General features: G+C 41.6%; 1 protein-coding gene across 3 annotated transcripts in view; it reads left to right on the top strand.

Moving 5' to 3' along the window:
• Nucleotides 1-27,790, top strand: part of fibcd1b (fibrinogen C domain containing 1b) — a 181,923-nt gene that overhangs the window by 106,485 nt on the left and 47,648 nt on the right. For all 3 annotated transcript variants that reach the window (XM_051696547.1, XM_051696546.1, XM_051696548.1), the window contains 3 exons: nt 8,479-8,638; nt 11,486-11,622; nt 25,274-25,370. In XM_051696547.1, the coding sequence (XP_051552507.1) occupies nt 8,479-8,638; nt 11,486-11,622; nt 25,274-25,370 (394 nt within the window). The remainder of the gene's footprint in view (nt 1-8,478; nt 8,639-11,485; nt 11,623-25,273; nt 25,371-27,790) is intronic.

The following is a 27,790-nucleotide window of genomic DNA, read 5'->3' on the forward strand; positions in this document are numbered from 1 at the left end:
GTGGGATCACATTAGTGATAATGAGCTGAGCCAGGAGAAACCGTACATCACTTTGTTTCATACAGATTACATTGCAGGAGAATATTTGTTTTAAATTTGAATTGTTTTATTTAAAAGTAGACATTTTAAGCTTTCTTTAGACATATGTTTCATGTTTGTGTGATAAGTATTCGCAGAGTTTCACTTCATTTTTGTGACGTGTTTCAGAAAGATGCTCGCGGAGACAGAGATGGCTGAAAGCGCACCCTGTTTATTTTCTTTATTTTACAAAAGCACAAGGTTTTGTTGTTATTGTGAGTGTACACAAATAAAAGTAGACCCTTTATAGTTTCTAATGATGTCTTACACTTATCTGTATGCCCAAAAATCACGGAGCATTTTAAGTTGATTCCGCTGTTATGCGGAAAAAATCCAGCAGGACGCGCCGGTGCATCCATCGACCCCAGAGGGTTAAACGTAGCAGCTTCAAGAGCACCGTTGCCTTCCTTGTGCCAGACTCTCTCTCTCTCTCTCTCTCTCTCTCTCTGCTGGTGGCGTGGCTGCTTATATGCCGCTCTCCCCATGCTCACTGGAATTAGAAACAGGTGTTAAACATAATCTTTACCGCTTTCTTTCTCTCCGGATGGACGCTTGACCACACCCTGCTGCCACAATTTCTTTCATCACATTCCCAGTGGGTCAGAAATTTACATACACTTTGTTAGTATTTGGTAGCATTGCCTTTAAATTGTTTAACTTGGGTCAAACGTTTTAGATAGCCTTCCACAAGCTTCTCACAATAAGTTGCTGGAATTTTGGCCCATTCCTCCAGACAGAATTGGTGTAACTGAGTCAGGATTGTTGGCCTCCTTTCTCGCACATGCTTTTTCAGTTCTGCCCACAAATTTTCTATCGGACTGAGGTCAGGGCTTTGTGATGGCCACTCCAATACCTTGATTTTGTTGTCCTTAAGCCATTTTGCCACAATTTTGGAGGTACGCTTGGGGTCATTGTCCATTTGGAAGACCCATTTGCGACGAGCTTTAACTTCCTGGCTGATGTCTTGAGATGTTGCTTCAATATATCCACACAATGTCCCTTCCTCATGATGCCATCAATTTTGTGAAGTGCACCAGCCCCTCCTGCAGCAAAGCACCCACACAACATGATGCTGCCACCCCGTGCTTCACGGTTGGGATGGTGTTCTTCGGCATGCAAACCTCACCCTTTTTCCTCCAAACATAACGATTGTCATTATGGCCGAACAGTTTAATTTTTGTTTCATCATACAAGAGGACATTTCTCTAAAAAGTAAGATCTTTGTCCCTATGTGCACTTGCAAACTGTAGTCTGGCTTTTTATGGCGGATATAGATACTTGTCTACCTGTTTCCTCCAGCATCTTCACAAGGTCCTTTGCTGTTGTTCTGGGATTGATTTACACTTTTCGCACCAAACTATGTTTGTCTCTAGAAGACATAATGTGTCTCCTTCCTGAGCAGTATGATGGCTGTGTGGTCCCATGGTGTTTATACTTGCATACTATTGTTTGTACAGATGAACGTGGTACCTTTAGGCATTTGGAAATTGCTCCCCAGACTTTTGGAGGTCCAAAATATTTTTTCTGAAGTCTTGGCTGACTTCTTTAGATTTTTCCATGATGTCTTAAAATACATCCACAGGTACACCTCCAGTTGACTCCAATTAGCCAATTAGCTTATCAGAAGCTAATTGGCTAATTACCTAAAGGCTTGACATCATTTTCTGGAATTTTCCAAGCTGCATAAAGGCACAGTTAACTTAGTGTATGTACTGTAAACTTCTGACCCACTGGAATTGTGATATAGTCAATTAAAAGTGAAGCAATCTGTCTGTAAAATATTGTTGGAAAAATTACTTGTGTCATGCACAAAGTAGATGTCCCAAACAACTTGCCAAAACTATAGTTTGCTAATATGAAATCTGTGGAGTGGTTAAATTTTTTTTAACAATTTCATTTGTTAGTTTTAATGACTTCAAGCTAAGTGTATGTAAACTTCTGACATTAACTGTAAGTGACCCTACAATAAGTCTTACTTATTTCAGGGTAACAAACAAAGATATCTTAAGCTATGATAGGTTCTGCATAAAAATGCAGCCAATCTAGTGCAGTCTAGGTGTCACATCATCTGCTGTCTCTTCTCCTTGCCAGTTCACTTGATCCTCATCCCCTGAATACTAACCCCTCACTGGACTACAACCCCCATCATGCATTGCCCCCTGCCATTATCTCTCACCTGTTCATTATTACTCATTATCTGTGTATTTAAGCCATGGAGTTCTGTCATTCTGTGTGAAGTCTTGCCAGTTCTTTCTCAGTCTGCAATTCTAAGCATTTATCCCTGTTTTGGATTTTTGACCTGTGCCTGTTTATTGTGGATTTTGCCTCAGAGTTTCTCCTTTTGGATTTGTCTGCCTCACTGGACTGCTTTCTGGTTTTTGATCACTCTATTAAACCTGCATATGGATCCTACATCTGCCTCTGATTCATTACAGAAGACTTTGCCTCCAATGGATCCAGCAGATTTGTCTTCTTTACATAAGGCATTCAATGATCAGTTGGGTCTACTAGCCTCCCACCACCATCGGCTGGAACAACTCTCTACTGCTATGGAAGAAGTATTAAGTTATCTATGGGCAGCTCCTCCCAGTAGACCCTCAGGGCTGAGTGATACTCCGGCACCGGCGGCCCCACAACCTGTATCACCTAGCACCCCTCCTCACCTGGCTCTTCCAGAAAAATTTAATGGCCCTCCTGGTCAGTGTGAGGGTTTTCTACTGCAATGTTCCATATATATTGCCCAGTGCCCTTCCTATTTCCCCACCGAAACCTCGAAAGTGGGTTTCATTACATCACTGCTCACTGGCAGAGCATTAGAGTGGGCAATGGTGGTGTGGAATCAAAATCTGGAAGTCCATGGTTAATTTGATTTGTTCACATCACAATTTAAGAGTGTTTTCCAAATTCCAGTGGGAGGCGAGGATGTCGAGGATCGACTCATTCGATTCACACAAGGTGGCGCCACAGCAGCCGATTATGCCCTAACCTTCCGCATACTTGCCGCTCAGAGTGGTTGGCCAGATGCACCTTTTAAAGACTATATACTGTAATGGATTATCTCACCAACTACAGACTGAAATGGCCAATCAAGATGATAACCTCTCCCTGGATCAATTTATCTCGCTCTCCATTAAGATTGCTAATTTACTGCGAAGATGCAGTCCCGCACCTCTGCCCTCTGATAAGACCACCCCTTCAGCCATGACTTCACCTGAACCCATGCAATTGGGCCATTCACGGCTAACTAGGGAGGAGCGACAGCGACATATTAATGCTCGCCTGTGTCTGTACTGTGGAGAGCCAGGCCATTTCCTCTCCTCCTGTCCACTTCGCCCTAAAAATTCGGTGAGTGAAGATGCTGTTTCCTCTAGTAAATAGAAGTTTATGTGTTGAAGTCTAAGTTAGTTCCAGTGCTAACTCCATTTTAGTCAGCGCTCTCATTGACTCAGGGGCTGCTGGAAATTTAATTGATTCTCACATTTGTGAACTACACTCTATAGTGACAATTCCTTGTGTACCTTCAGTGTCTGTTACAGCGCTAGATGGATGACCACTTTGCACAGGCACCACTCAACTCATAACCCAACCTGTCTCTCTACAAGTAGGAAGCTTACATCAAGAACACCTTCAATTTTTATTCACCAATACCCCCTCCAATCCTATCGTTCTGGGTTACCCTTGGTTAGCTAAACATGATCCACAAATTTCCTGGGTTAATGGAGAGATTACCAAGTGGGGAACATCCTGTTTTTCCTTGTGTCTCCGAACCATCCTACCCTTAGAGCTCAGCATCACTAAAGTCACCCCAGTACCTGTACCAGAACCCTCATCCATTCATGCATGCTACCACGATCTTCTCTCTGTGTTCAGCAAGACCAAAGCTACCCAATTACCGCCTCATCGCTCGGTTGACTGTGTGATTGACCTCCTTCCTGGCACCATGCCACCTAAAAGCCACATATACCCCCTATCCAACCCTGAGACCAAGGCCATGGAGGAGTATATAGAGGAAGCTCTTCACTGTGGGCATATTCGTCCTTCCACCTCTCCCGCGGCAGCGGGTTTCTTCTTCGTGGAGAAGATGGGGGTCTCCGTCCTTGCATTGATTACCGTGGTTTAAATGCAATCACCATTAAGTTCCCTTATCCTCTTCCTTTGGTTCCCGCCGCCCTAGAACAACTACAAGAGGCTAAAGTATTCACCAAATTGGACTTGCGTCATGCCTGTAACCTCATTCGTATCAAAGAGGGGGACGAATGGAAGACTGCCTTCATCACACACTCAGGTCACTATGAATATTGTGTCATGCCTTATGGCCTTTCTAACTTGCCTTTGGTGTTTCGAGCTTTTATGAATGAAATCTTCAGAGACTTGCTGAATCACTGTGTCATAGTTTCATTGATATCCTCATCTATTCCCCTCCCTGGAAGTCCATAGGAGAGACGTCCAGGAAGTCTTGCTTCGGCCCAAGAACAATCACTTTTTCGTCAAAGCTGAGAAGTGTGAATTTCATGTCACCACTACTACATTCCTGGGGTACGTGATCAGTCTGGAAGGAGCACATATGGACAATGCCAAAGTCGAAGCTGTCAGGAACTGGCCCTGTACTCACACAGTTAAGGAACTCCAAAGGTTTCTGGGCTTTGCAAACTTCTATAGAAGGTTTATTCGCAACTTCAGTTCCATCGCAGCCCCACTCACCTCTCTTCTCAAAGGCAAACCTAAAGCTCTTGTCTGGACTTCCCAAGCCACTTCTGCATTTCTAACACTTAAACATCACTTCACTTCGGCCCCCATACTCCGACATCCTGATCCTTCACTCCCCTTCATTGTTGAAGTTGATGCCTCAAATATTGGCATCGGAGTGGTTCTTTCCCAGCGCCATGGAAATCCCTCTAAAATGTATCCATGCGCCTTCTATTCACACAAACTAACTCCGGCAGAGCAAATTACGACGTGGGAAACTGTGAACTCTTTGCAATGAAAGCTGCTCAGGAGGAATGGCGGCACTGGTTAGAGGGCGCACATCATCCCTTCACTGTTTTGACTGACCACCGCAGTTTTGACTGACCACCGCAGTCTTGAGTATTTAAAGTCTGCCAAAAGGATGAATCCAATACAGGCCCGCTGGGCTCTTTTCTTCTCTAGATTCAACTTCTCAGTTACCTACTGCCCTGGCTCTAAAAACTCTAAAGCCGATGCCCTATAGCGAATCTACCCCTCTGAGTCTGTTTAGCCTACACAAAACATACTTCCCCACTCGATCATTGCTGCCCCGGTTCAGTGGAATATTATGAGGGATACTGAACAAGCTGCCCAGGCTGAGCCATCTCCTCCCAGTTGTCCTAGGGATCACAACTATGTGCCAACTGACCTTCGCCCCCAAGTCATTCACTGGGTTCATTCCTCGAGTTTCTGACACCCAGGTGAGAACCGCACCATTCAGTTAGTCCGAAACAAGTTCTGGTGGCCTACCATGACCCACGTTGTCACACAATATGTAAAAGTTTGCTCTGGCTGTGCACAAACCAAGTCTTCTAGGATTCTCCCCGCAGGACATCTTCACCTGCTGCCTTTCTCTCAACGACCCTGGTCACTCATAGCAACTGACTTCCTCATGGATTTACCTCCCTCACAAGGTAACACCACCATTATGGTGACAGTGGACCGATTCTCAAAAGCATACCACCTCATTCCTCTCCCAAAATTACCCTCAGCTCTAGAGATGGCAGAGGCCCTCTTTCATCATGTATTCAAACTCTATGGCCTGCCTGAAGACATTGTTTCTGACCGGGGCCCGCAGTTTACATCAAGGGTGTGGAGAGAATTCTGCAGATGTCAACCTCTCTTCCGGATATCATCCTCAATCTAATGGCCAGACAGAGCACCTTAATCAGGAGGTGAGCCGCTTCCTTTGCACCTTCTGTCTCGGTAACCAGTACGATTGGTGTCGGTTTCTCCCCTGGGCCGAATACACTCAGAACTCCTTATGTAATTCCTCAACTGGTATGACTCCTTTTCAGTGCATCCTAGGCTATCAACCACCCCTCTTCGCTTGGTCGGGAGAACCCACAGAATTGCCCTCTGTCCAACATTGGATGCAGCGAAGTGACCAGGTTTGGGAATCAGCTCATGTTCATCTTCAAAGGGCGGTACGTCAGTAGAAACTACAGGCAGACCAACACCATAGACCTTTCCCTACTCTCCGAACATGCAGACGCGTGTGGTTATCTACTCGGGACCTACGCCTTCCTTGCAAGAAGCTTTCACCCAGGTATGTGGGTCTGTTTAAAGTTATCAAACAAATTAACCCAGTCTGCTACAATCTCCAGCTACTGCCTGACTATCGTATTTCTACCACTTTCCATGTCTCCCTCAAGTCTCTCCAATAATCCTCCACTGCCACCTCTGGACCTTGGAGACACAGCATATTGATAAAGTACTCTCCTTAACTCTCGGCGGCATGGGGGTCAGCTGCAGTACTTAGTGGACTGGGAGGGCTATGGGCCCGAAGAACATTCCTGGGTATCTACAGAGGACATTTTAGACCCTTCACTCATTGCGGAATGTCACCTAGCTCATCCTAATTGCCCCGCTCCCAGACCTAGAGGCCGACCCCCGGCACGCCCTAAGAGGGGCCCTAAAGGGCGGGGTGGGGCGGGGGGTACTGTCACATCATCTGCTGTCTCTTCTCCTAGCCAGTTTACACGATCCTCATCCCCTGAATACTAACCCCTCACTGGACTACAACCCCTATCATGCATTGCCTCCTGCCATTATCTCTCACACCTGTTCATTTATTAATCATTATCTGTGTATTTAAGCCCTGGAGTTCTATCATTCTGTGCAAAGTCTTGCCAGTTCTTTCTCAGTCTGCAGTTCTAAGCGTTTTTTCCCTGTTTGCCTGTTTTGGATTTTTGACCTGTGCCTGTTTATTGTGGATTTTGCCTCAGAGTTTCTCCTTTTGGATTTGTGTGCCTCATTGGACTGCTTTCTGGTTTTTTTAACTTTTTGCCTGTTTGATCACTCTATTAAACCTGCATATGGATCCTACATCTGCCTCAGTCTGATTTGTTACACTAGGCCTTTATAAAAGGCATTTATTTTGTTTCAGCTGGCTTTGAGAATGACACTCTTGGCTTTACTGGAAGATGCTGCTGCGTGTGCTCTCAGACACATCTTAATTGAATGTAAAGAAACATTTTCAGAGTGATGAATGGCTGTACAGGAGAGGTTATGTGGAAAACCCTTATGTGGAAATGGTTTGGGGATGCAGGCATGTGCTCCCTTATTTAGAATTATCCAAATTCATCCACAATTGAACAGTTTGTTTACATAATAAGTAAGAACACTTGTACACAATTATTAGTGAATGAGATTCACTGTGGCTATATAACCTGTGTGTGTGTCCTTTAAAGATTACTGAATAGGACACGTTTTTTTTTTTTTAGGCTAGGGCAGGGAGCTCATTTATAATGTTGAATGTGGCTCAGAAACACACACACCACCACCACAAGCACACACTAATGCTTACAGGAACATAAAGGGTTTTCCATTTAAATGGCTCAGATCTCTTAAGTTTATGGGGGAAAAACACATACCTGTGTTTCTTTCAGATGTTGTATTTCTAGATAGTCAAGCAACAGCAGGATCAGCTCAGTGCCTCAAGCTGAAAATCTCACCATCGTTCTGGCACAAAGACCTTTACAGTAAAGCTCAATTGCATGTCAAGTATTTGTCTTGAAATGACAGGTGCCCTTATGGAACCTGTGTTGCAGGCATATTTTGCCTGCCCATAGACAACAAGGGATTTTCACTGGACAATCTCCATTTGACTGGGCACTTCAATAGTTTAAACCTTAATATATGTTCAGGAAACTGAGCTATAGTGTTAAAGTTAAAGCTACCATCAAACATAGATCCACACTTGGCATAAGCTAGAGCCAGAGCTAAAATTGACCATATCGCTGTCCGTGGCACTGAACTGAATTTCAATATAGAAGACGCTGCATTTTGTGGGTGTAGGCTGATTGTTTATGGGCAGTTTCTCCATATTTAGACTTATTTTCTGAGTGCAGAGGGTCTCAGAGATGTATGATTAGGAGTGTTGTATTTGAATGACTAATAATGTACTATGAGTTCACAGTATTACACTTACCAGTAGTTAACAACTTGGCCTTTGCAAACTGGGAAGCCTTCCTTTAAGTTTTGCCAAAATACACTTGTTTTTTGTTTTTGTTTTTTGTGCTCTACATGGCTGTCAGTAAACTTATCAATGTGATTCTTTTCTCATTTTTCATCTTTCCCCCTGCAGTTTATTATCTCCAGTTTCCTGAACTGTGCTTGTTAGTAAATGCTGTCTATGTAAACAGTTTTTGTGTGTTTGTGTTTATGTTACAGCTTCTGTCTGAAAGCCAAATTAACATGGTGAAGATTGTGAACTCCGTAAGCGATGCTCTCAACACCATGCAGAAGGATACAGGTGGTCTCAAGGCCAGAGTGAAGGCTGACCTGCAAAGGGCACCAGTCAGAGGCGTTCGCCTTAAAGGCTGCGCAAACGGTAAGCGATTCAGCCTGTCAAATTTGTTCATGGTTTTACCACATCTGTGTCCATTGCAAGGTTATTATCATAAAGTCTAAATGCAAAAAAAAAACAAAAAAAAAAAACAAATATATAACAAAACTAATACACATTTGCATGCCTCTTAAATGAACTAAAATAAAATAAAAATAACCTTGAATTATTATTAGTATTATTATTTTTGTTACGGTATGATTTTAAACTTTTAAACTCTCCTGTATTAATAAATGAACGTGCCACAGCTGTTTGACCTCATTCTAACCACGGTTATAAACACCATCATTAAGAGCACAAACCAGGTAGAAAACACACTAGTTGTGTGTGGGACTTTTGGTTCTGTTAACTGTTCTGTGCGTTCTGTGTAGTGTGATTCACAAACTAATGATTCTTATGAGCTGGTTCTTTTAAATCTACAGCGCAAGACATATAGCGTGGCCAGTGTAGCCATTGTATCTCAGTTATTGCCGAATTCTGAACAAATGACTCTTGTGTCTCAGTTCTTTTTAGTGAATGAAAAACTTACTAAACCGATTAATTACTGAATGGTTGTTGATTTGACAATGTGTACTTAGACACATTATTAGTTTTGCTGTAATTAGTGGTATTTTATAAGAATTAATTAATAAAATATGTTAATTAAAAAGTCTGTGTAAACACATCTTTTGCAAGAATCTGTTCTATTAAAATATGAAATAATCTCATAATTTGGTAACAGGCTGCTGAGGGCAGTAAATCCAATTAGAATTGCATTTATTTCCAAATATTTCTTCAATAAAGGTATTAAAATAATTTTTAATGGAACTGTTATGGAACCGGAATTGTTAAGAAAAATCCTTGAAATTGAAATTCAGTTGCTCTCATGAAATTCAATTGCTCTTATTCAGAAAAAGACTAACATTAAAAACTAAATGTACTGAAAGCTAAAAAAAAACTTAGATTGTTAAACTAAAACTAAAACTGACAAACAACTAACAAACAACAAAAAAGACTATTATAACCTTAGTCCATTGCCATTTGCTCCACTTTATGTTTCTTTCATTGTTTATCCACATGTCCACCACTGGTGTATGGAACACCCATAGAGTGACAGAGTGATACTCAAGTGATTCTACACACAGAAGCCACATCAAAACAGTAAAAACACTGTGTTTAAACAGACCTTTTAATGCTGCACAGTCGGAATAAACGTTTTAAAAAAGGAATCGTGATCACGGGAAATAATGTATCATGCTTTTTGAATGTTGAATTATTGATTCAAGTACAGTGGGCCAGTTTAAAGATGCTATGGAAACTTTTGTCTATCCAACTGCTTTCTCTTTGATGAGAAGTTTTTATAACTGAGGTCCATTCTGGAATTGCAGAATCACTTTCTTCCCATTTATGTGATGGTCAGTTGATTACTGATTGGTCAAAATTTTAGATATCCAGCACCGGCTTATACCAGCCAGACAGCAGAGGACTCTCTACCAACCACTACTTGCATCCCTGTAGTCACTTTTCATGGCCTTCAAAGAATGCAAATAAATATTTTTTACAATTTTATCATTATCCTTACAGTTTTAAGCATTGGCTTACTAACATATACACATACATACAGTATACTATTCTTAAAATATACTACACTACTATGTAGCTAAAATTTTTTGGCATATGCACATTTATCATAAAGCCAGAGGAGGATGGGCTCCACCAGCTAAGTCTGATTCCTCTCTTTTTGCTTGTCGTCATCAATTGTGGGCAAGACTCCCTATTACTCTTCACTAGGGGCCCCTATCCACTCATCACTCCCTGTGTTCGTCAGTTTACCATCTCAGCAGTCTCTGAAATTATTTATCTGGATTTACCTGCTTGTCCATCGTTCCTGCCCCCTGGACAAATTTTCGACTCCCACATTCTCAGCAACACAACATGCCTTAAGCATACTCTGACATCACCTCCTCAGGGTCACAACCTCTCCAGTACTTGAGCAGAGGCACTCTAATCCTCCTACTGTTGACTCAGTGACTTGCTCTTGATCGAGAGAATATCACACAATTCCATGGAAAACTGTGTTTAAAGTGCGCACATTAACATTGCCTTAGTTCTGCACCTCCACTTATCCTAATTTCTTATCAGTCAAGTCGCTGGGATCAGGAGGAAAGTGTCTGTTAAATTGTGCTCTCGGGAAGTCTAATATGTCTGAAAGCATTTTACCACTTTTCTTTTAAGGCCCTGATGTGTCTGCTGGAGCCACAGGTGTGGTTTGTAATGAACCCCAGTTTGAAGCAGACACTTGATGCAAGTGTGTGCCAGTGAGGGGAGAGTGTTTTCTATAATCAGGGAAAAGGATAGCTCTTGTGGGAACAGAGACCAGTGAGCTGAGATGCACCAGCTGCCTTGAAAAACTGGCATAAAGTCATGTTGGCTAACATAAAGCACTATTCCTTTGGAAATTACAGTAAAACAGCCTTGGCCTGGCTTAGCTATTTGCTATCCTGCAACCATGGGTGATCTATTGATCTCTCTCAAAATAATAAAATGCAATAGAATTAAATACACTTTCAGCAGGGTACACTGTAAAAATGTTTGTCAGGAAACCTAAAATGTGCTTCATAAGGTAACATGTAAATTAACTGGTTCTATTGAAGTCAGAAAATTTATTTAATATGACCAGATCAGCCTGAATACATTAGGTTATCACACCAATTAAAGTTATTTTAAGGGACAGAGCAGGCAGAAATAGCTCCTTAAGGTAACACATTTTCACCTTTTTTAGTGTATAAATGGACATTAAGTTTACACTGTTGCACATACAATGCATACACTTTCAGTTTCTTTCTTTCCCAGGCTCTCGTCCACGTGATTGCAGTGATATATATGCTAGTGGTCAGAGGGAAGATGGCATATACTCTGTTTTTCCCACTCATTACCCTGCTGGCTTTCAGGTCTTTTGTGATATGAGCACGGATGGAGGTGGCTGGACGGTGAGTCACATTAACACAATACAACACACATACACTTTTGTTTGTGTAAGCTTGCTGCAATACACACTGCCTGAAGACAAGTGCAGTGGGATTAGTGGTATCATGATTCAGTGGCTTTTATTAAAAAAATAAAAAAATAAATAACGAGTACGAAAACTGTCCAAAGAAAGAAAAGGGTTGTGGTTCTAGGGACAAGAGGTAATTATGTGAGAGAAGCTTCTGTTTTGTCACTATACCTGGACTTTATTGACACCTTGTGCATACACAGGAAGAACGGCCTCCACAAAGGTCAGATGTTGGATGTCATGCAGTTTTCCACTGTCATGCTCCCTGTGTTGGTCGCTCCTGTTGTGCCCATCAAGGATGTAACTGCATATACATATGTAATAATTTAAGAATCAATGACTGAAAAACCCATATTGTTCGACAACTTATTGGAATATTAAAGGGTTAGTTCACCCAAAAAATGAAAATCTTCTCATGATTTACTACCTTTATTGCATCCCAGATGTGAACGATTTAAAGTTAAAAACTTTTTAATTATCAATTTGTTTCTTACACCAACCTATCAGTTTGCTACAGAAGACATTAATTGATCAACTGGAGTCATGTGGATTACTTGTATACTGCCTAAATATGCCTTTTGGACCATCAAAAAGCCAGCAGACTGATAGAACACATTTACATGCATTGTATGGACAAAATGAGCTGAAATCTGCTTATAAAATCTTCACTTTGGTTCTGCTGAAGAAGGAAAGTCACACACATCTGGGCTGGCTTAGAGGTAAGTAAATCATGTGAGAATTTTCATTTTTGGGTGAACTAACCCTTTAAACTGAGCTTTTTCCCTCGATGTCTAGGGTGGTTACAGCCATGGGAACATTTTTCTTGAGCTGAAGATTGGAAGGTCAGGGCTACAATGATTTGTGGTGGTGGCAGATCCTCCATCACACCACAAAAACAAACCTATTACCTTACCTCACACTCTCTTAGTCTTGTGCCCACACAAACGTAATGTGCATTTAGTCACTTTCACAGATTTCTCAAACCACACAAAAGTACTTAATTTAATCAATCACATTCCCAGGTCTCTCTGAATTAAACCTAATTTTGAAATCTAGACTGTGGTAGGTTAAAAGCAACAAAATATGCCTTATATATCATATCCAATTTTATGCATCTCTTCTCTATTAACATCAATATACAACTAATCCTCTGTCTAGTCTGGTAATCAAATGTGCATATACTGTAATCTTTACTGAGATTCTTTACAGAATGAGATACTCTTTTAAGGTGATGAAAGAGATTAAAAGTATCATGATAGCACTTAGTGAGATTGGTATCTCGATGGTGATTATATGCTTTACATGATTATGAGGGTCAGTCATGCTACTCTCAGTTTTGACATAATACTTTGTCTGTCCACTGGGGTCTCTGTGTAGGATTTGGTCCTGCTGACTATGGAGGCTGTTCTTTCCTGAACTTCCCCTCAGGGATCAGTAACATTTATATGCACATCTATCCATCTGGTGAACTGTATATACAGTCTCACATTCTTCAAGTCCACAAGTCATCCTTTTGTACAGTGAGGTCCACAAGTCCTGTGAATAAACAAAAGGTTCAGGATTTTGAAAAATAAAAATAAAGAAACATTGTAATGTAAAATGAAATGACCAGTGTAAGGTTAACTGGATGGCTTACAAAATTGCAGAATTTATAATATGATATGTCTGTGAATGTTTGAGGGTAAAAAAGAGTGAGAGAGAGAGAGAGAGAAAAAACAATCGAAAAGGGAGTGTTTTAACCTTCTACATTGCTTGATCCTCGATAGACAGGGTATATCTTCAGATATTGCAGTTAGCACAGATGGCTGTGGTTTCTCTTTGCCCCATTACTGGTGAATCAGAGCTTTACTGCTAAATCTGTACACAATACAGGCTCATTACATGATTCGAATTGTGATTATATAGTCATTGAGTGTGCATTTGCATATATGACTTTGTTATAGAAGAGAAATCAGTAACATTATAGGGGCTGTTGAGAGAGAGAAAGGTGTTGGTGTATTGGTGATAGGGAAGGAATGGCTTTAGACGAAAGAAGCTGAATACAGTCAGACTATTAGATCGTCTCAACCATCCCGCTTTTTGTTGCTCAAGAGACTGTTACAACTGGGAAGAAGGCACCCATTGTGATAGTTTGTGTATGGGTGTGCTGGTGTGTGTGGAAATTGAAGGGAGACTAATGAAATGTAACAATGAAATGAGCCAAAGAGGCAAAGATGCACTTGATCTTGAACATAGAGAACAACAAGAGAGAAGAGACTGAAACAGATGTAAGTCTTACAGTTAGTGGAAACAAGCCTAAAACTCTGAGGGTGGTGTTTTCTAAGAATAAGTGTTAACATATGTTGACATCTTATTGAATTTTGGAAGTCCATTAATATATAATTGCTCATGCTAACAAGATAGGTAAAATTATTTTTGTTTTTATGTGAAAGATTGCTTTTAAAGATGTCTTTATGATAGTGATCCAAGACAAGTCAACCCAAATGACTTTCATTTCTTCAAACTGTCAACAACAGAAAAAAAATGAATGGAACGGAAAATAATGTGACATTTGAAATGTCCTCTTATGCGTGCTTTCAATAACTTCTAAAAACTGCAATTAATAGGGATGGGAATCGTAAATAAATCAGATCAGATATTAATGTTATAAAATTGGACACTTATTACTTTTTAATAATTTTGAATAATTGTAGGCATGAATGCAATCCAATTATTGGCTCTACTGTTACTATATTGAAAATAAAAAATTATAAACAAACACATAATTGGTTTGGTTGATTATGAACTGGACATGACGGTGTCAAAACGTGCTGTTCAGTGAGATTAACTCAGTAATTGCTCCAACTAAAGTGTTATTGATTCACATTCACAAGCCTCCACAAAGGACAGATGTTGGATGTCATGCAGTTTTCCACTGTCATGTCCATGTGTTGGAACATGATGATGGCTTGATATTTTTCTTTTGTTCCAGTGCCATCATTCCATTTGTGATACTCAGCTCAAAAAAATTTAAATTAAAATCCCACATCCCAAAGGAGAGGTCCTGAAAAAACTGACTGCTCCGAGCTAAAGCAACTCTCCAAAACACACACCTGCCTTCCTATTACAGACTGAAGATCCGTAGCAACAACAGTACCCTCCCCCAAGCTCACTCTCAAATTCCCTCTACTGTGGCAGTTTAGGGAAGCCGTCCTACATCCTGCTCAGATCCATTTTTGGACATACTGTATAATAATTGATTGCATGTGTTTTCAGAGTCACAAACCGGCCTGATGATGTAAGCTTACAGTGAAGTGTGTCACTGTTGTAAGGAGTGACACAATAATGCTGAACAAAGAAAGGAAGAGAAGAAATGAACAAAGGAAGAAGGAAAGAAAGAAAGAAAGGAAGGAGGGAGGGAGGTAAAAATTCTGTGTTTCTGCTACACTGATTAGAGAGAAAGAGAGAGAGAGGTTAAAAAAAAGAACTATTTTTGCTACACTGATTTTGTCTTCAGGTAAAACCAAGCATTACATTATGTGGTTACACACACACACCCAAAGCTTTGACAGATGAGAGAATCAGAACAAGATAGAATAGAGGTGTCAGTCAAGAAAGATGTTTCCTATCTTCTCTCTTGATTTGTTCATGCATTGCAGTCTTTTTCTGTTTCTTCTCTCTTTCCCTCTCTTACTCTTCCATAAGCTGTGTTATCACACACACATGCAAATACACTTATGCATGCAGACACACTCACACACATTATCACCTGTAGTGGTGATATTCCATATTCTGTTCATGACCTGAGCTCTGCCCCGAGATAATGTATTCCACTATTATTATTTTATCAGCTAAAAGAAGAGGACTAAAAATAAGCACTCTATAAATCATTTATGGGAGCAGATCTATTAGAGTGCTACGTGATCCGGCATTATCAAATGGTGCTTTTATCAAAAGTACCCACAACTCGTCTCTGAAATATTAAAAAAGCACTAAGACCTGAAATGTAAAAGTTTCAGATTGAAACTCAATTTGTGGACACTGCAGGGGATCCTGCACTTGGAATGCAAGTTGTTTTTTCTCTTTCTGGAAAAAGGGTTCCCCTTCTGTCACTCACTCGACGTTGTGTCGATGTAGTGACACTAGGGGTCGATCTGGAGAGCCCGAGACACCTTCAGATCTTTGAGAAAAGGCCAATGAGAATTGGCGAGTAGAATTTTCATGCCACTCCCCCCGACATACGGGTATAAAAGGGAGGCTGGAATGCGGATTCATTCAGATTTTTTCTTCGGAGCCGAGCGGTTGTATTTCAGCGAGCTGAATACTACTACTGATCCATTCACCTCTTCAGAAGCGTGTGCTGTTGGATATACGGCACATTCCAGCGGCTTTCTCTCCACTCTGTTAGTGTGCCTAATGTCTCTTTCGGAGCTCGTGAGCCGGATGAGATGTCGATCACTGCACCGGAGAGTGCCTTGGTGATGTCGGACGCCGAGGACTCGACCGGGCTGCCGCCTTCGGGTGTAGCAGCCCAGTCTGAGGCCGACGTGGAGCTGACCACCATGCTTGCCCGGGCCGCCGCGAATGTTGGGCTTGAGTGGAACCCTCCACCTGCTCCTGAGCACTCGCGGCTTGACGACTGGTTTCTGGGTTCGGTGCGCCGCTCGCGGTCACGCCCCCCTCCAGTCCTCTTCTTCCCGGAAGTGCACGACAAGCTGACGCGATCATGGATGGCACATTTCGCTGCCTGAACCCGATCCTTCAGTTCGTCCACTCTCACTACCCTTGATGATGGGGCGGCCGAGGGTTATGCCACGATACCCCAGGTGGATAAGGCGATCGCGGCACACCTGTGCCCGCTGAGCGCCATCACCTGGCGGAGTCGCCCGGCACTCCCTTCCCGAGCCTGTAGGATGACGTCGTCTCTTGTGACTAAAGCCTACAGCGCTGCCGGTCAGGCCACCTCCGCCCTGCACGCCATGGCCCTCTTACAGGTCCATCAGGCCAAGGCTTTGAAAGAGCTACACAAGGGTAGTTCTGATCCCAGTGTGCTACAAGAGCTGCGCTCGGTGACCGATCTTGCCCTCCGTGTGACTAAAGTCACAGCGCGCACACTCGGGCAGACGATGTCATGCTTGTGGTCCAGGAGCGCCACCTGTGACTGAACCTGGTCGAGATGAGGGGCGCAGACAAGGCGCGGTTCCTTAACGTGCCCATCTCCCAGGCCGGACTTCGCCCAGCAGTTCTCAATGGTGAAGCAACAGACGGAGGCCATTCAGCACATCTTGCCCCAACGTGGCTCAAGAGTGCGCACCCCGTCTGTTCAACGAGGGCGTCCCCCAGCGGCGACACAAACTCAACCGGCTCCTCCCGAGCCCAGCCCTCGGCCCCGGCGTAGAGCCCCCCACACCCCCAGCTTCTCGGACGGCCGCGAAGATCCCCAGGAGGGATCCCAAGTGCCCCTGAGACGGGACACCCGAGGATCGAGACGTCTGCGGGAACTCCGGAGCTGGTTGCCAGACCACTCCATCCCCCGGTGGAGGGCCGGGAGGAAAATCTTTTGTTCCCTTTTTCTTTTCTGTACCCACATTGTCAAAAAAAAGCAGTTTCCTCTCTCCTTGGGTCACATCGCCAGTGCTCATGGTCGGCGTCCCCACGGCTACCAGACACCGAGCGCCTGCAGCCTGGGCCTCATGAATGCGCCTGCGTAGGCACATCAGCTGCCTCGAGTTGCTGGCAGTACAGCTCACCCTTTTGAGGCTATTGCCGTTGATCCAGGGCAAGCACGTGTTGGTCCGGACGGACAACACGATGACAGTGGCTTATATAAACTGCCAAGGCGGTTTACGCTCTCGTCGCATGTCGCAAATCGCCCGTCACCTCCTCCTCTGGAGTCAGCGGTGACTCAAGTCGCTGCGGGCCACTCATATCCCTGGCAACCTCAACGCCACAGCAGATGCTCTGTCGTGGCAGGTGACACTCAGGGGAGAGTGGAGACTCCACCCCCAGGTGGTCCAGCTCATTTGGAGTCGATTCGGCAAGACACAGGTAGACCTGTTCGCCTCCTGGGAATCCTCCCACTGCCCGCTCTGGTATGCCCTGACGGGAGCTCCCCTCGGTACAGACACACTGGCACACAGCTGGCCCCAGGGGCTGCGCAAATATGCATTCCCCCCAGTGAGCCTACTTGCACAGGTTCTGTGCAAGGTCGGGGAGGACGAGGAGCAGGTCATTCTCGTGGCTCCGTATTGGCCCACCCAGACATGGTTCTCAGACCTCACGCCCCTCGCGACAGCACCTCCCTGGCAAATTCCTAAGACCTAACTGGTCTACCGCCCACAGTGGTTAACACGATCACTCAGGCCAGAGCTCCTTCTACAAGGCAGCTGTATCTCCTGATGTGGCGTATCTTCGCTAAGTGGTGTTCTTCCCATAGTGAAGACCCCCAGAGGTGCGCAGTCAGGTAAGTGCTTTCCTTCCTGCAAGAGAAGTTGGACAGGCGGCTGTCCCCCTCCACTCTCAAGGTTTATGTAGCTGCTATAGCAGCACACCACGATATTGTTGCAGGTAAGTCTCTCGGTAAGCACGACCTGATCATCAGGTTCCTGAGAGGCACCAGGAGGTTGAACCCTCCTAGGCCGCGCCTCTTTGCCTCTTGGGACCCCTCCGTGGTCTTTTTAGGTCTACGAAGAGCCCCATTCGAGCTCCTAGAGTCAGTCGAGTTAAAGGCCCCCCCCCCCTTCTGTTTTTATTTTATGCCCATTATAAAATGAATTAATGTTAGTATTAAATAAATGTCATTGATGACTTTTGCTATGAAGTCCATGTGCAGTTTTGAAACCACAGATCCTTGATTTTTTATTTTTTATTTTTTTTATCTACCCAAACTTGGATGGCTTTAACTTCACAATATTGCACTTTAGGCACCTATAATTATAGGACTTATTATGGACTTTAGTATCACAAATTATTTACTTCATATTTATATGTTATGTAATATTGATTGTTCAATTTAAAAAAAGTGTTGTTAATGTTTCATAGGTGGTGGGGACGGGGGGTGGGGGACGGATTCTGGGGGGCGCAAAATTTTAAATCTCACTTAGGGCATCAACAGAGTCTGGGCCAGTCCTGATATAGTATGAAGTTTATAAATTATAATATTTTTGTGGCATACAGTATATTAGCTGTCTACATTAGCTTTTTGTTAAAACAAACAGTGATTCTATTTAACCTATATCGTATTGTAAAATAGCTGTATTTTTTAGTTATTATACTTTTTAAGTGGGAGAATGTAATGTCTAACAGAATCCATAGAGAAAAGCTTATTTTTATATTTATATATATAAACTCAACAAAAAAAGGTACGTCCCTTTTTCCGGACACTGTATTTTAAAGATAATTTAGTAAAAATCCAAATAACTTTATAGATCATTATTGTAAAGGGTTTAAACAATGTTTTCCATGCTTGTTCAATGAATCATAAACAATTAATGCACATGCACCTGTGGAACGGTCGTTAAGACACTAACAGCTTACAGACGGTAGGCAATTAAGGTCACAATTATTAAAACTTAGGACACTAAAGAGACCTTTCTACTGACTCTGAAAAACACCAAAAGAAAGAAGCCCAGGGTCCTTGCTCATCTGTTTGAACGAGCCTTAGGCATGCTGCATGGAGGCATAAGGACTGCAGATGTGGCCAGGGCAATAAATTGCACGTACTGTGAGTTGCCTAAGACAGCGCTACGGGGAGACAGGAAGGACAGCTGATCATCCTCGCAGTGGCAGACCACGTGTAACAACACCTACACAGGATCGGTACATCTGAATATCACACCTGCGGGACAGGTACAGGATGGCAACAACAACTGCCCGAGTTACACGAGGAACGCACAATCCCTCCATCAGTGCTCAGACTGTCTGCAGTAGGCTGAGAGAGGCTGCACTGAGGGCTTGTAGGCCTGTTGTATGGCAGGTCCTTACCAGACATCACCGGCAACAACGTCGCCTATGTGCTGGTCAGACTCACGTTTATCGTCGAAGGAATGAGCGTTACACCGAGGCTTGTACTCTGGAGCAGGATCGATTTGGAGGTGGAGGGTCCATCATGGTCTGGGGCGGTGTGTCACAGCATTATTGGACTGAGCTTGATGTCATTGCAGGCAATCTCAATGCTGTGCATTACAGGGAAGACATCCTCCTCCCTCATGTGGTACCCTGCCTGCATGACCCTCCAGCATGACAATGCCACCAGCCATACTGCTCGTTCTGTGCATGATTTCCTGCAAGACAGGAATGTCAGTGTTCTGCCATGGTCAGCGAAGAGCTCAGATCTCAATCCCATTGAGCACATCTGGGACCTGTTGGATCGGAGGGTGAGGGCTAGGGCCTTTCCTCCCAGAAATGTCCGGGAACTTGCAAGTGCCTTGGTGGAAGAGTGGGATAACATCTCACAGCAAGAACTGAACAAATTTGCTGAAGAACTGCAAATCTGGTGCAGTCCATGAGGAGGAGATTACATTTACATTTATGCATTTGGCAGACGCTTTTATCCAAAGCAACTTACAGTTCCCTTATTACAGGGACAATCCCCCTGGAGCAACCTGGAGTTAAGTGCCTTGCTCAAGGACAGAAGGGTGGTGGCTGTGGGGATCAAACCAACACCCTTCTGCTTACCAGTTCAGTGCTTTAGTCCACTACTCCAACACCACTCCACCAGGAGATGCACTGCAGTACTTAATGCAGCTGGTGGCACCAGATACTGACTGTTACTTTTGATTTTGACCCCCCTTTTGTTCAGGGACACTTTTTTTTTTCTGTTAATCACATGTCTGTGAAACTTGTTCAGTTTATGCCTTAGTTGTTGAATCTTTTTATATTCATACAAATATTTACACATGTTAATTTTGCTGAAAATAAAAGCAGTTGAAAGTGAGAGGATGTTTCTTTTATTGATGAGTTTATATATATATATATATATATATATAATTTAGCTACATATTTTAATACAGTGTGTGTGTGTGTGTGTGTGTGTGTGTACACACACACTGTATTAAAATATGTAGCTAAATTCAATATAACATATTTTAGTATGCAAAATGTTATTTTATTTTATTATATATTGTTTTATACGATTTTAACCACATTTTAGATTTGTAAAATGTACAAATTCCATATAGCCTTCTCTATCCATATGATGCCATATTGCATGTGTAATAATGATATGACTACACATTTTTACACAAAATTTGCAACGTTGGAACTTAAAAGTTAAAATACAATTCCACATTTCCTCATTTAAGTGCTTGTACTATTTAAAAAAAAAAAACAGCTGTATGAATATGACCTGCAATCTCTTATTTAACACTAGTGAACATTTACATTGACAGCAAAACATTTAAATTCCATTTTCACGTGTTGTGCAAAGAAATAGATTGGCTTATTTCAGCTTGTTGAGCATGCATGTTCAGTTGGGCATTTGTAATTTGCATTGGATGACAGAGAGCAGAGCGCCAAGCGTGTGAGTTGTTGTCATGGTAACCAGATAGCTTCTGAGCGGATTTCTGCAAAACTAGAATGAAAGTATCGTCATATCATTGTGCAATGAAATAAAATATCTTCCCTTCCCTGCAATCGATAACAGACATGATACCAAGAAGGTCGTTGAGGATATTTTATTTCAAAGAAAAGAAAAAAAATCAGTGAGCCTAACAGCTGAAACCGGGACATAATTACATTTTTTAGAGAAATGACGGGACACCGGGACACACCTCGTAAATCCGGGACCGACTTCTGGTCACCTTAGTTTTCTAACTGCTTTGCTTGTCTCCATGATGTACTGTAGTGATTCCCTCCCACTCTGTCTTTGCTAATTTAATTAGGGCAATAGGTCATCTGCTAGTGGTGATAGCTTAAGGTGATAGCGGGTTTCAAGGTTTAAAAACCTATCGCAACAAAAATGAAAACGAAGTATTTTTAAAATTCTTTTTATTTTAGTTTCGTTTTTTCAGAGCCATCAAAATGTATTTTAGTTTAGTTTCAGTTTTCCAATTATGTTGAATTTTATTTTAGTTTACGAAAGAGTTTTTTTACATTTAGTTTTCATTTTAGTTTACTATCATAACCTTGCTATTAATAAATATTGTTGAATCCCTAGGCTAAATGTGAGGCCATCCAATGCAATTTTATTGGACGATATAATTCACCTTACACAAATAAGCGAAGTCATGATTTTGGTCTTCTGAATATTTAATGAACAGAATAAACTCAAATCTTTAATAATACAGGCTTAATATTTCATTTTTATTCTCTGGGGATTTTAAAAGGCACAATTCATGTGACACATTAAATGTCAATTAACACTTCAAAATTGACCCGCCACAAGCAAACATAACAGAGCCCTCCTCAAGCGAGGACAAATAATTTTCACTTCGTGAGCCATATGCTGGAAAAGGATACACACTTTCAAAAAGGTTCTGTACTGAAGAACAACAGAGCAAGCAGACACCACAATGATGCCCTCAGCTGCTGTAATCCTCCACTGCTGCTGACTTTAATTAAAAGAGAATCTTTAATTAGTTGAGTCTGCAGCGACTGACATTTTAGGTACAGTTTGTCATTTGCTGCAAAATGGCATGGTCATGACATAAAGACCAAAGGGCGGGATTCACAGATCACTGCACTGTAAGGGTTTTGTATCAATTACTGTAAACACCAGGGTACGGAAAGGCTAATATTATAATACAAGGTGACATGCTGTGAAGTGTTTTGAGGTGTGAATGAATGAATGCATGAAAGATTAATTGAGCCTTTTTGGTCATTTTTTTTCTTTCTTTCTAAGAATTAGAGAGAGTCTACAAAGTAACTTGTATTTTGGGGACATTTATTGCTTGTCGCTTTATCACGTTGCACCTGTTTAGGACATGGCGTAAGGTGACAGAGAAAGAGAGAAATCGGTAGCTCAGTTCTGTCTCTGTCTCCACTGGCACTAGACATTGATGGTCAAAGCCCCTTTGACCTTCACTGCTTTCCTGCTTTAAATCTTTGGAACAAAGCAAGATATCACCAAATCATGACTGTGTCGGTGTGTGTGCAAATGTAATTTCAACAGCAGTTCAACGTAAGCAGGGTTGATCTCCCAGGAGCCTCCAGGGCAGCTACAGGTCAGAGTGATGTGGGAGATACCTTTAAGATGACTGACAGCTGTCGTCCTGTACTGACTAAAGCCTGTTCCTCTTTCCTGAATGTTTCTGTCTCTCCTTAATAGCAATAGAAAACAAAAGTCCATCTGCTTAAGAATAACCCTGACTGGACATTTTCTAATGATCAAGATAAATGAAAATAAAATAAATGAAAACGGTCAAATGACTGATTTTTGAGATAAGGGACAAAACATGTTTAAATGTTTTGTCCCTTCCGTTATAAGCGCCTCTCTGTAACCTCGATTTTTGCTTTTTTTAAAGAAAAGGAGGTATGAGTCGAAATGACTTTTTGTGGTAATCAACATTTTGCCACTAATGCTGTCGAATGAGCATAACTTGTATTAAACTTGAAATATTTCTTAACAGTAAATTGATGTTCACTGATGTGGTAGCAGTTTACACTCATGAAATTTGCTTTGATATGCTTTGTAGAATGTGTTTGAAATGTGAGTTTAATTTCTGAAGTTTTAAAAAGTCATTAATGCGGAGCATGCTGCAGATTGGTTGGTAATGGGCTTGAAACTTTGTCTTCAATTTATCAACCAGATTAGGACAATTATCAGTTTTGAAAACATGTAATTTACCCAGAGGGATCACAAATAAAGCAGAAGAACAAAATAAGACCCTTGATTGTTCTTTCTCTGATTTCCATAATGCACTCAGTGCCTTTCTACACAAAGACATACAAGACTGTCACCCACTCACAAACACTTTTAAAAGCTCCTGTTTACAAGTGTCAGTGGTTTTTGACAGGCTCATTATAGGGGTTGACACAGACACCTGATCTGTCTTATTCTGTACATGTCCACCATTATACCTTACAGACTTTTCTTTTAAGATGCCTCATCTTTAATTTCACGTTCACACTTGATATGTTTGCTTGAGTCTGAACTTGAATTCAATTGTCCATCCCCTTGCTCCCCCTGTTAAACTTTTGCACAGTGTTATGTTGTTCCAATATATTGTACAGCATATTTGAAAAGCGCTTTTAACATCACCTTACGTCATTTGTCCTGGAGCAACATTCCTATCAACCATTGAAACTTTAGGGTTACAGTTTGGTTAAGGGGCCTCTACAACATTCTTATCACCCAATCATTTTCCTTTGATTTTATTAGTAGGTTAATGTAAGAGTTACAGTTAAGGATAGGGTTTGGCGTAGGATTGTTTAATTGGAAGGTTGTTTCAGCACCAACAAAAATGTTGATCCAGTTACATGTCCTATTTAATTACCTTGTGTTAAAAACAACCAGAAACAAACATTTAAATCTGAAAGTTAGCAAAAGAAGGCAATGGCTGTCTTTCTTGCTTTGTTTTAGTGTAATTCGTTTGTTTGGAGTTACTACCAAGTTATTGTAAAAATGTTCCTGCAAAATATAGTGCATAATCTTTATCTGTTCACATCAACCACAAAATGTACTGCACCAAACCTCTATTGCGAAAGGGTCATAAATCTATTAGATTCATATATGAAAGATTTCTTACACTGAATACCAGGTCTCCCAATCCTTTATTTCTCATTATTCCATTATATCAGTTTCTATGCACAAGTGGATTAAGAACTCTTTGAGTCCTACTCTTTTGAGTCAATCCTGAGTAGATGAAGATATGCTCTATTAAATGATATTATCCTCAAGATCCCAATGAAGTTTGTCATTGCTGAGCTGTTTCATCAGTGTGTTTGTTCAAGTCTTATTTCACTCTCTGCTGTCGCCTGAGAGTCTGTGAATTAATCATTCACTCTTATCAAGTATTTACCCTGCGGCAGAGTCTTAAAATCATATGGCACTTTAATATGAAAGCACACAAGTGCGCACACACATATACACTGCAGAATACCAAACCAATTTTCCTGCTCAGAGACCCTTGCCGAAATAATGCTGCTTATTAAACTAATAAATAAAACATTAAAGTGAAATAAATAAACTTTAATGATAAACTTAAAACCAACATAAACAAACGTGCAGCATGGCCATGTGCATCTCTCTCTCTCGAACCGGCATCTCTGGCCGCCCCTTTATCTCACTCTCCCACTGATCAGCTGATTCAGCGCCGGCCATGCTCCATCACGGCCCGGCCACGCCCTCCTCATCACACTAGTGTAGATAACACATTTCTTCTTTTCAAACAAATATAGTACAAAATATACTAGGCTATAGTAGTAAGAAGTGGGCACTGTACTAACTGCTGATTGACAACTCTGAGGATGTGCTAGGCTTTTGTTTCAATAAAAATAATGGACAATATTGAAGAGCGGATCGTAATATTTCACACAGTTTTTCCAAGTGTATAAATACATCAATTAATAAAAGAAACATCAATGTAATTCAAGGTGTCATTGATAGTTTTTAAGAAAACTAGTTTTCTGACCTTTTTTCAAAAGTTTTTTATTTTTATTTTTATCAGGTTATCCAGCGGAGGGAGGATGGCTCTGTGAACTTCTTCAGGGAGTGGGACTCCTACAGAGAAGGATTTGGCAAAATCACTGGAGAGCATTGGCTCGGTGAGTGTGTGTGTTTGTGTATGTAACAGATAAAGAGATTGTGAGCATAAACTGTGATCTTTAAGATTAACTGACTAAAAAGCTGCCAACACTTGCACACCCTCTCAACACCTCACATGTACCCAGACAATTATACCCTTTTCTAAGTGTTTCCACACAACTGTAATCTGCAATTTAATTCAGTGTGCAGGACTGGCCTGGTTACCATGGCAGCCAGCCAGGTGTTTACATTGAAATTGACAGCACAAACCCTAACGCAATTCTGAAAAAGAACATCAATGGCAATTCACAGAACACAGTACACAGTTGTGAGTCTGTTGTAAAAAAAAATGCTTACATCGTCCTTCTTTTCAAACTAAAACGTTACAGGAGTGTTAAGGTGGTCGCACACCAGACGAGAAGCGCCACACCGTGTAGTGGCTATGACACAGCACAGGTATCAAACACAGGGCACGTTGATGTGGTTCAGGTGGCAGACAGTACACACACAAGTTACCAAGGTTTTTCCCTTCTTCAAGAATGAACAATGCTAGAGTTAATAATATATGTCCTTTGATAATGATTTGGGTCGAATTTAATAGAAAATATGCTAGATACTCGAAAATATCTGAGTATCCGGAGTCGTAGCTGGGCGCCGCTGACAGATGGCGAGCGGCGTCGGCGGCATACAATTTTGTCTTCCAGATGCGTCCAGTGTGCGAACCCCTTTACAGTCCCTTATTAAACAATCCAAACTTCCAAGCTCATTATCCAAGGACTAACTCAGGGCTGTGTCTTTAGCCCACTACTGTTCTCCTTCTACAGACACTACTGTGTGGCTTTGCACAGCTGCAACTCCATTGTTAAGTTTGCTGATGACACTGGTCTCAGACAGTAATGAGAAGGCCTACCTGGATAAGGCAAATATTCTGACACAGTGTTGCCAAACTAACTTCCTCTCCTTGAATGTCAGCAAGACTAATGCCAAGCACACATTACATGCACGTCTGTCTGCGCACATTTAAAGACTCATAGTTACTCATTTAGTCTAAGCTAATAAGCACAAACTATCTCCACAGGATCAGAGTAAGAACAGCAGAACTTTTTCTCTATGCTTTCCTTCCTTTCCATGTTGCAAGTGGGAATCAAATCAACAAAACAGCCCAAACTGCTGTGTTTACCATTTTTGTGAGACAAAATGGCTTTTGACAGCCAAAACACTATAATCAAGCTCTTAACCTGCAGAGAGGTTTAAACTAGAATCATTATTGTGTGTGTTGGAGTGTGTGAGTGTTTTTGTTTCAATGTGTGCATAATGAGATATGCAGTGGAGACTGGTTTGTTGTTCTCTGCTAAGATACAGAGAGAGAGAGAGAGAGAGAGAGTCAGAGAGAGGAAATACAGGGAATTTAAAGGACATAAGAACTGAAACACACACACACATTGTGTGTGAGGTCACAAATAGGCATATTGTTTGCAGGATGACAGATGGATGTGGCAATAGTTGAGTCCCTCGGGAATGTTGATGAAGATACAGTTGGTGGTTGGTTCTAATGTCGTTACCTCTCTTCTGTTGGTGTGGCCAAGTCAGATATTTGTGCTCCATACTTAAAGATGGAAATAGATTCTCAGTGTATTTTCCATGTTAAATAGATTGAAATCAGAGATGTACAGTTTGGTTTTGTCAAGTGTGAACTTACCAACTAGGGATGGGTCATCCCTAGTTGTCAAGTGTGAACTTACCAACTAGGGATGGGTCATCGACAAGAATAAACCCAACCCTAACCCTAAGCTTAGCCCATTTAAGTACATGTAGTTACCTGATATTACTCAGTACTTTCTTGAGTAAGTACATTCCAAGTATAGTGCTATACTAAGTATAAGTGCCATGCACATCAACAGAACTGATGTCACTTTGCTTAAATTAGTTCACATTTACTATATAGTCTTGTCAAAAAAAGTTGTATAATTTGTCAACATTATGAACAATTTTGAACAGCACGCTATATAGTAAATGTGAACTCATTTAAGCAAAGTAAAGTCAGGCCCATGGGTGGGGTCAATGAGCATCAACAATTAAGGAATCCTCTTTTTTTTATATAGTTATTATACATTTCCAAGTTGGCAGAAATAGTACTTTGTAAAAGAAGAAAAAAAAAGTTACCAGTTAAAACATTTTCTTCAAAACTGGGCGGGGATGAGGACATGCGGTCCCAGAGACAAAGCCAAAGTAGTGGGGTTTGGGGGATCTTTTACCAAAAGATTGAAATATTTCAATGAGTTCATCAATCGTGTGTACTTTGATATGAATATTAAAAGATAAAATTAACTGTTTGTTTTGAAGCTGAATGACAACAGTCTAGTATTTGTGTTTGAATATTTTTAGATACCCAAGGGGCTCGAGGCCTTGTGACTAAGGAAAGATACTGTATGGGGGTTGA

This window comes from Myxocyprinus asiaticus, chromosome 4, assembly GCF_019703515.2.
Source record: "Myxocyprinus asiaticus isolate MX2 ecotype Aquarium Trade chromosome 4, UBuf_Myxa_2, whole genome shotgun sequence".
Taxonomy (NCBI): Eukaryota; Metazoa; Chordata; class Actinopteri; order Cypriniformes; family Catostomidae; genus Myxocyprinus; species Myxocyprinus asiaticus.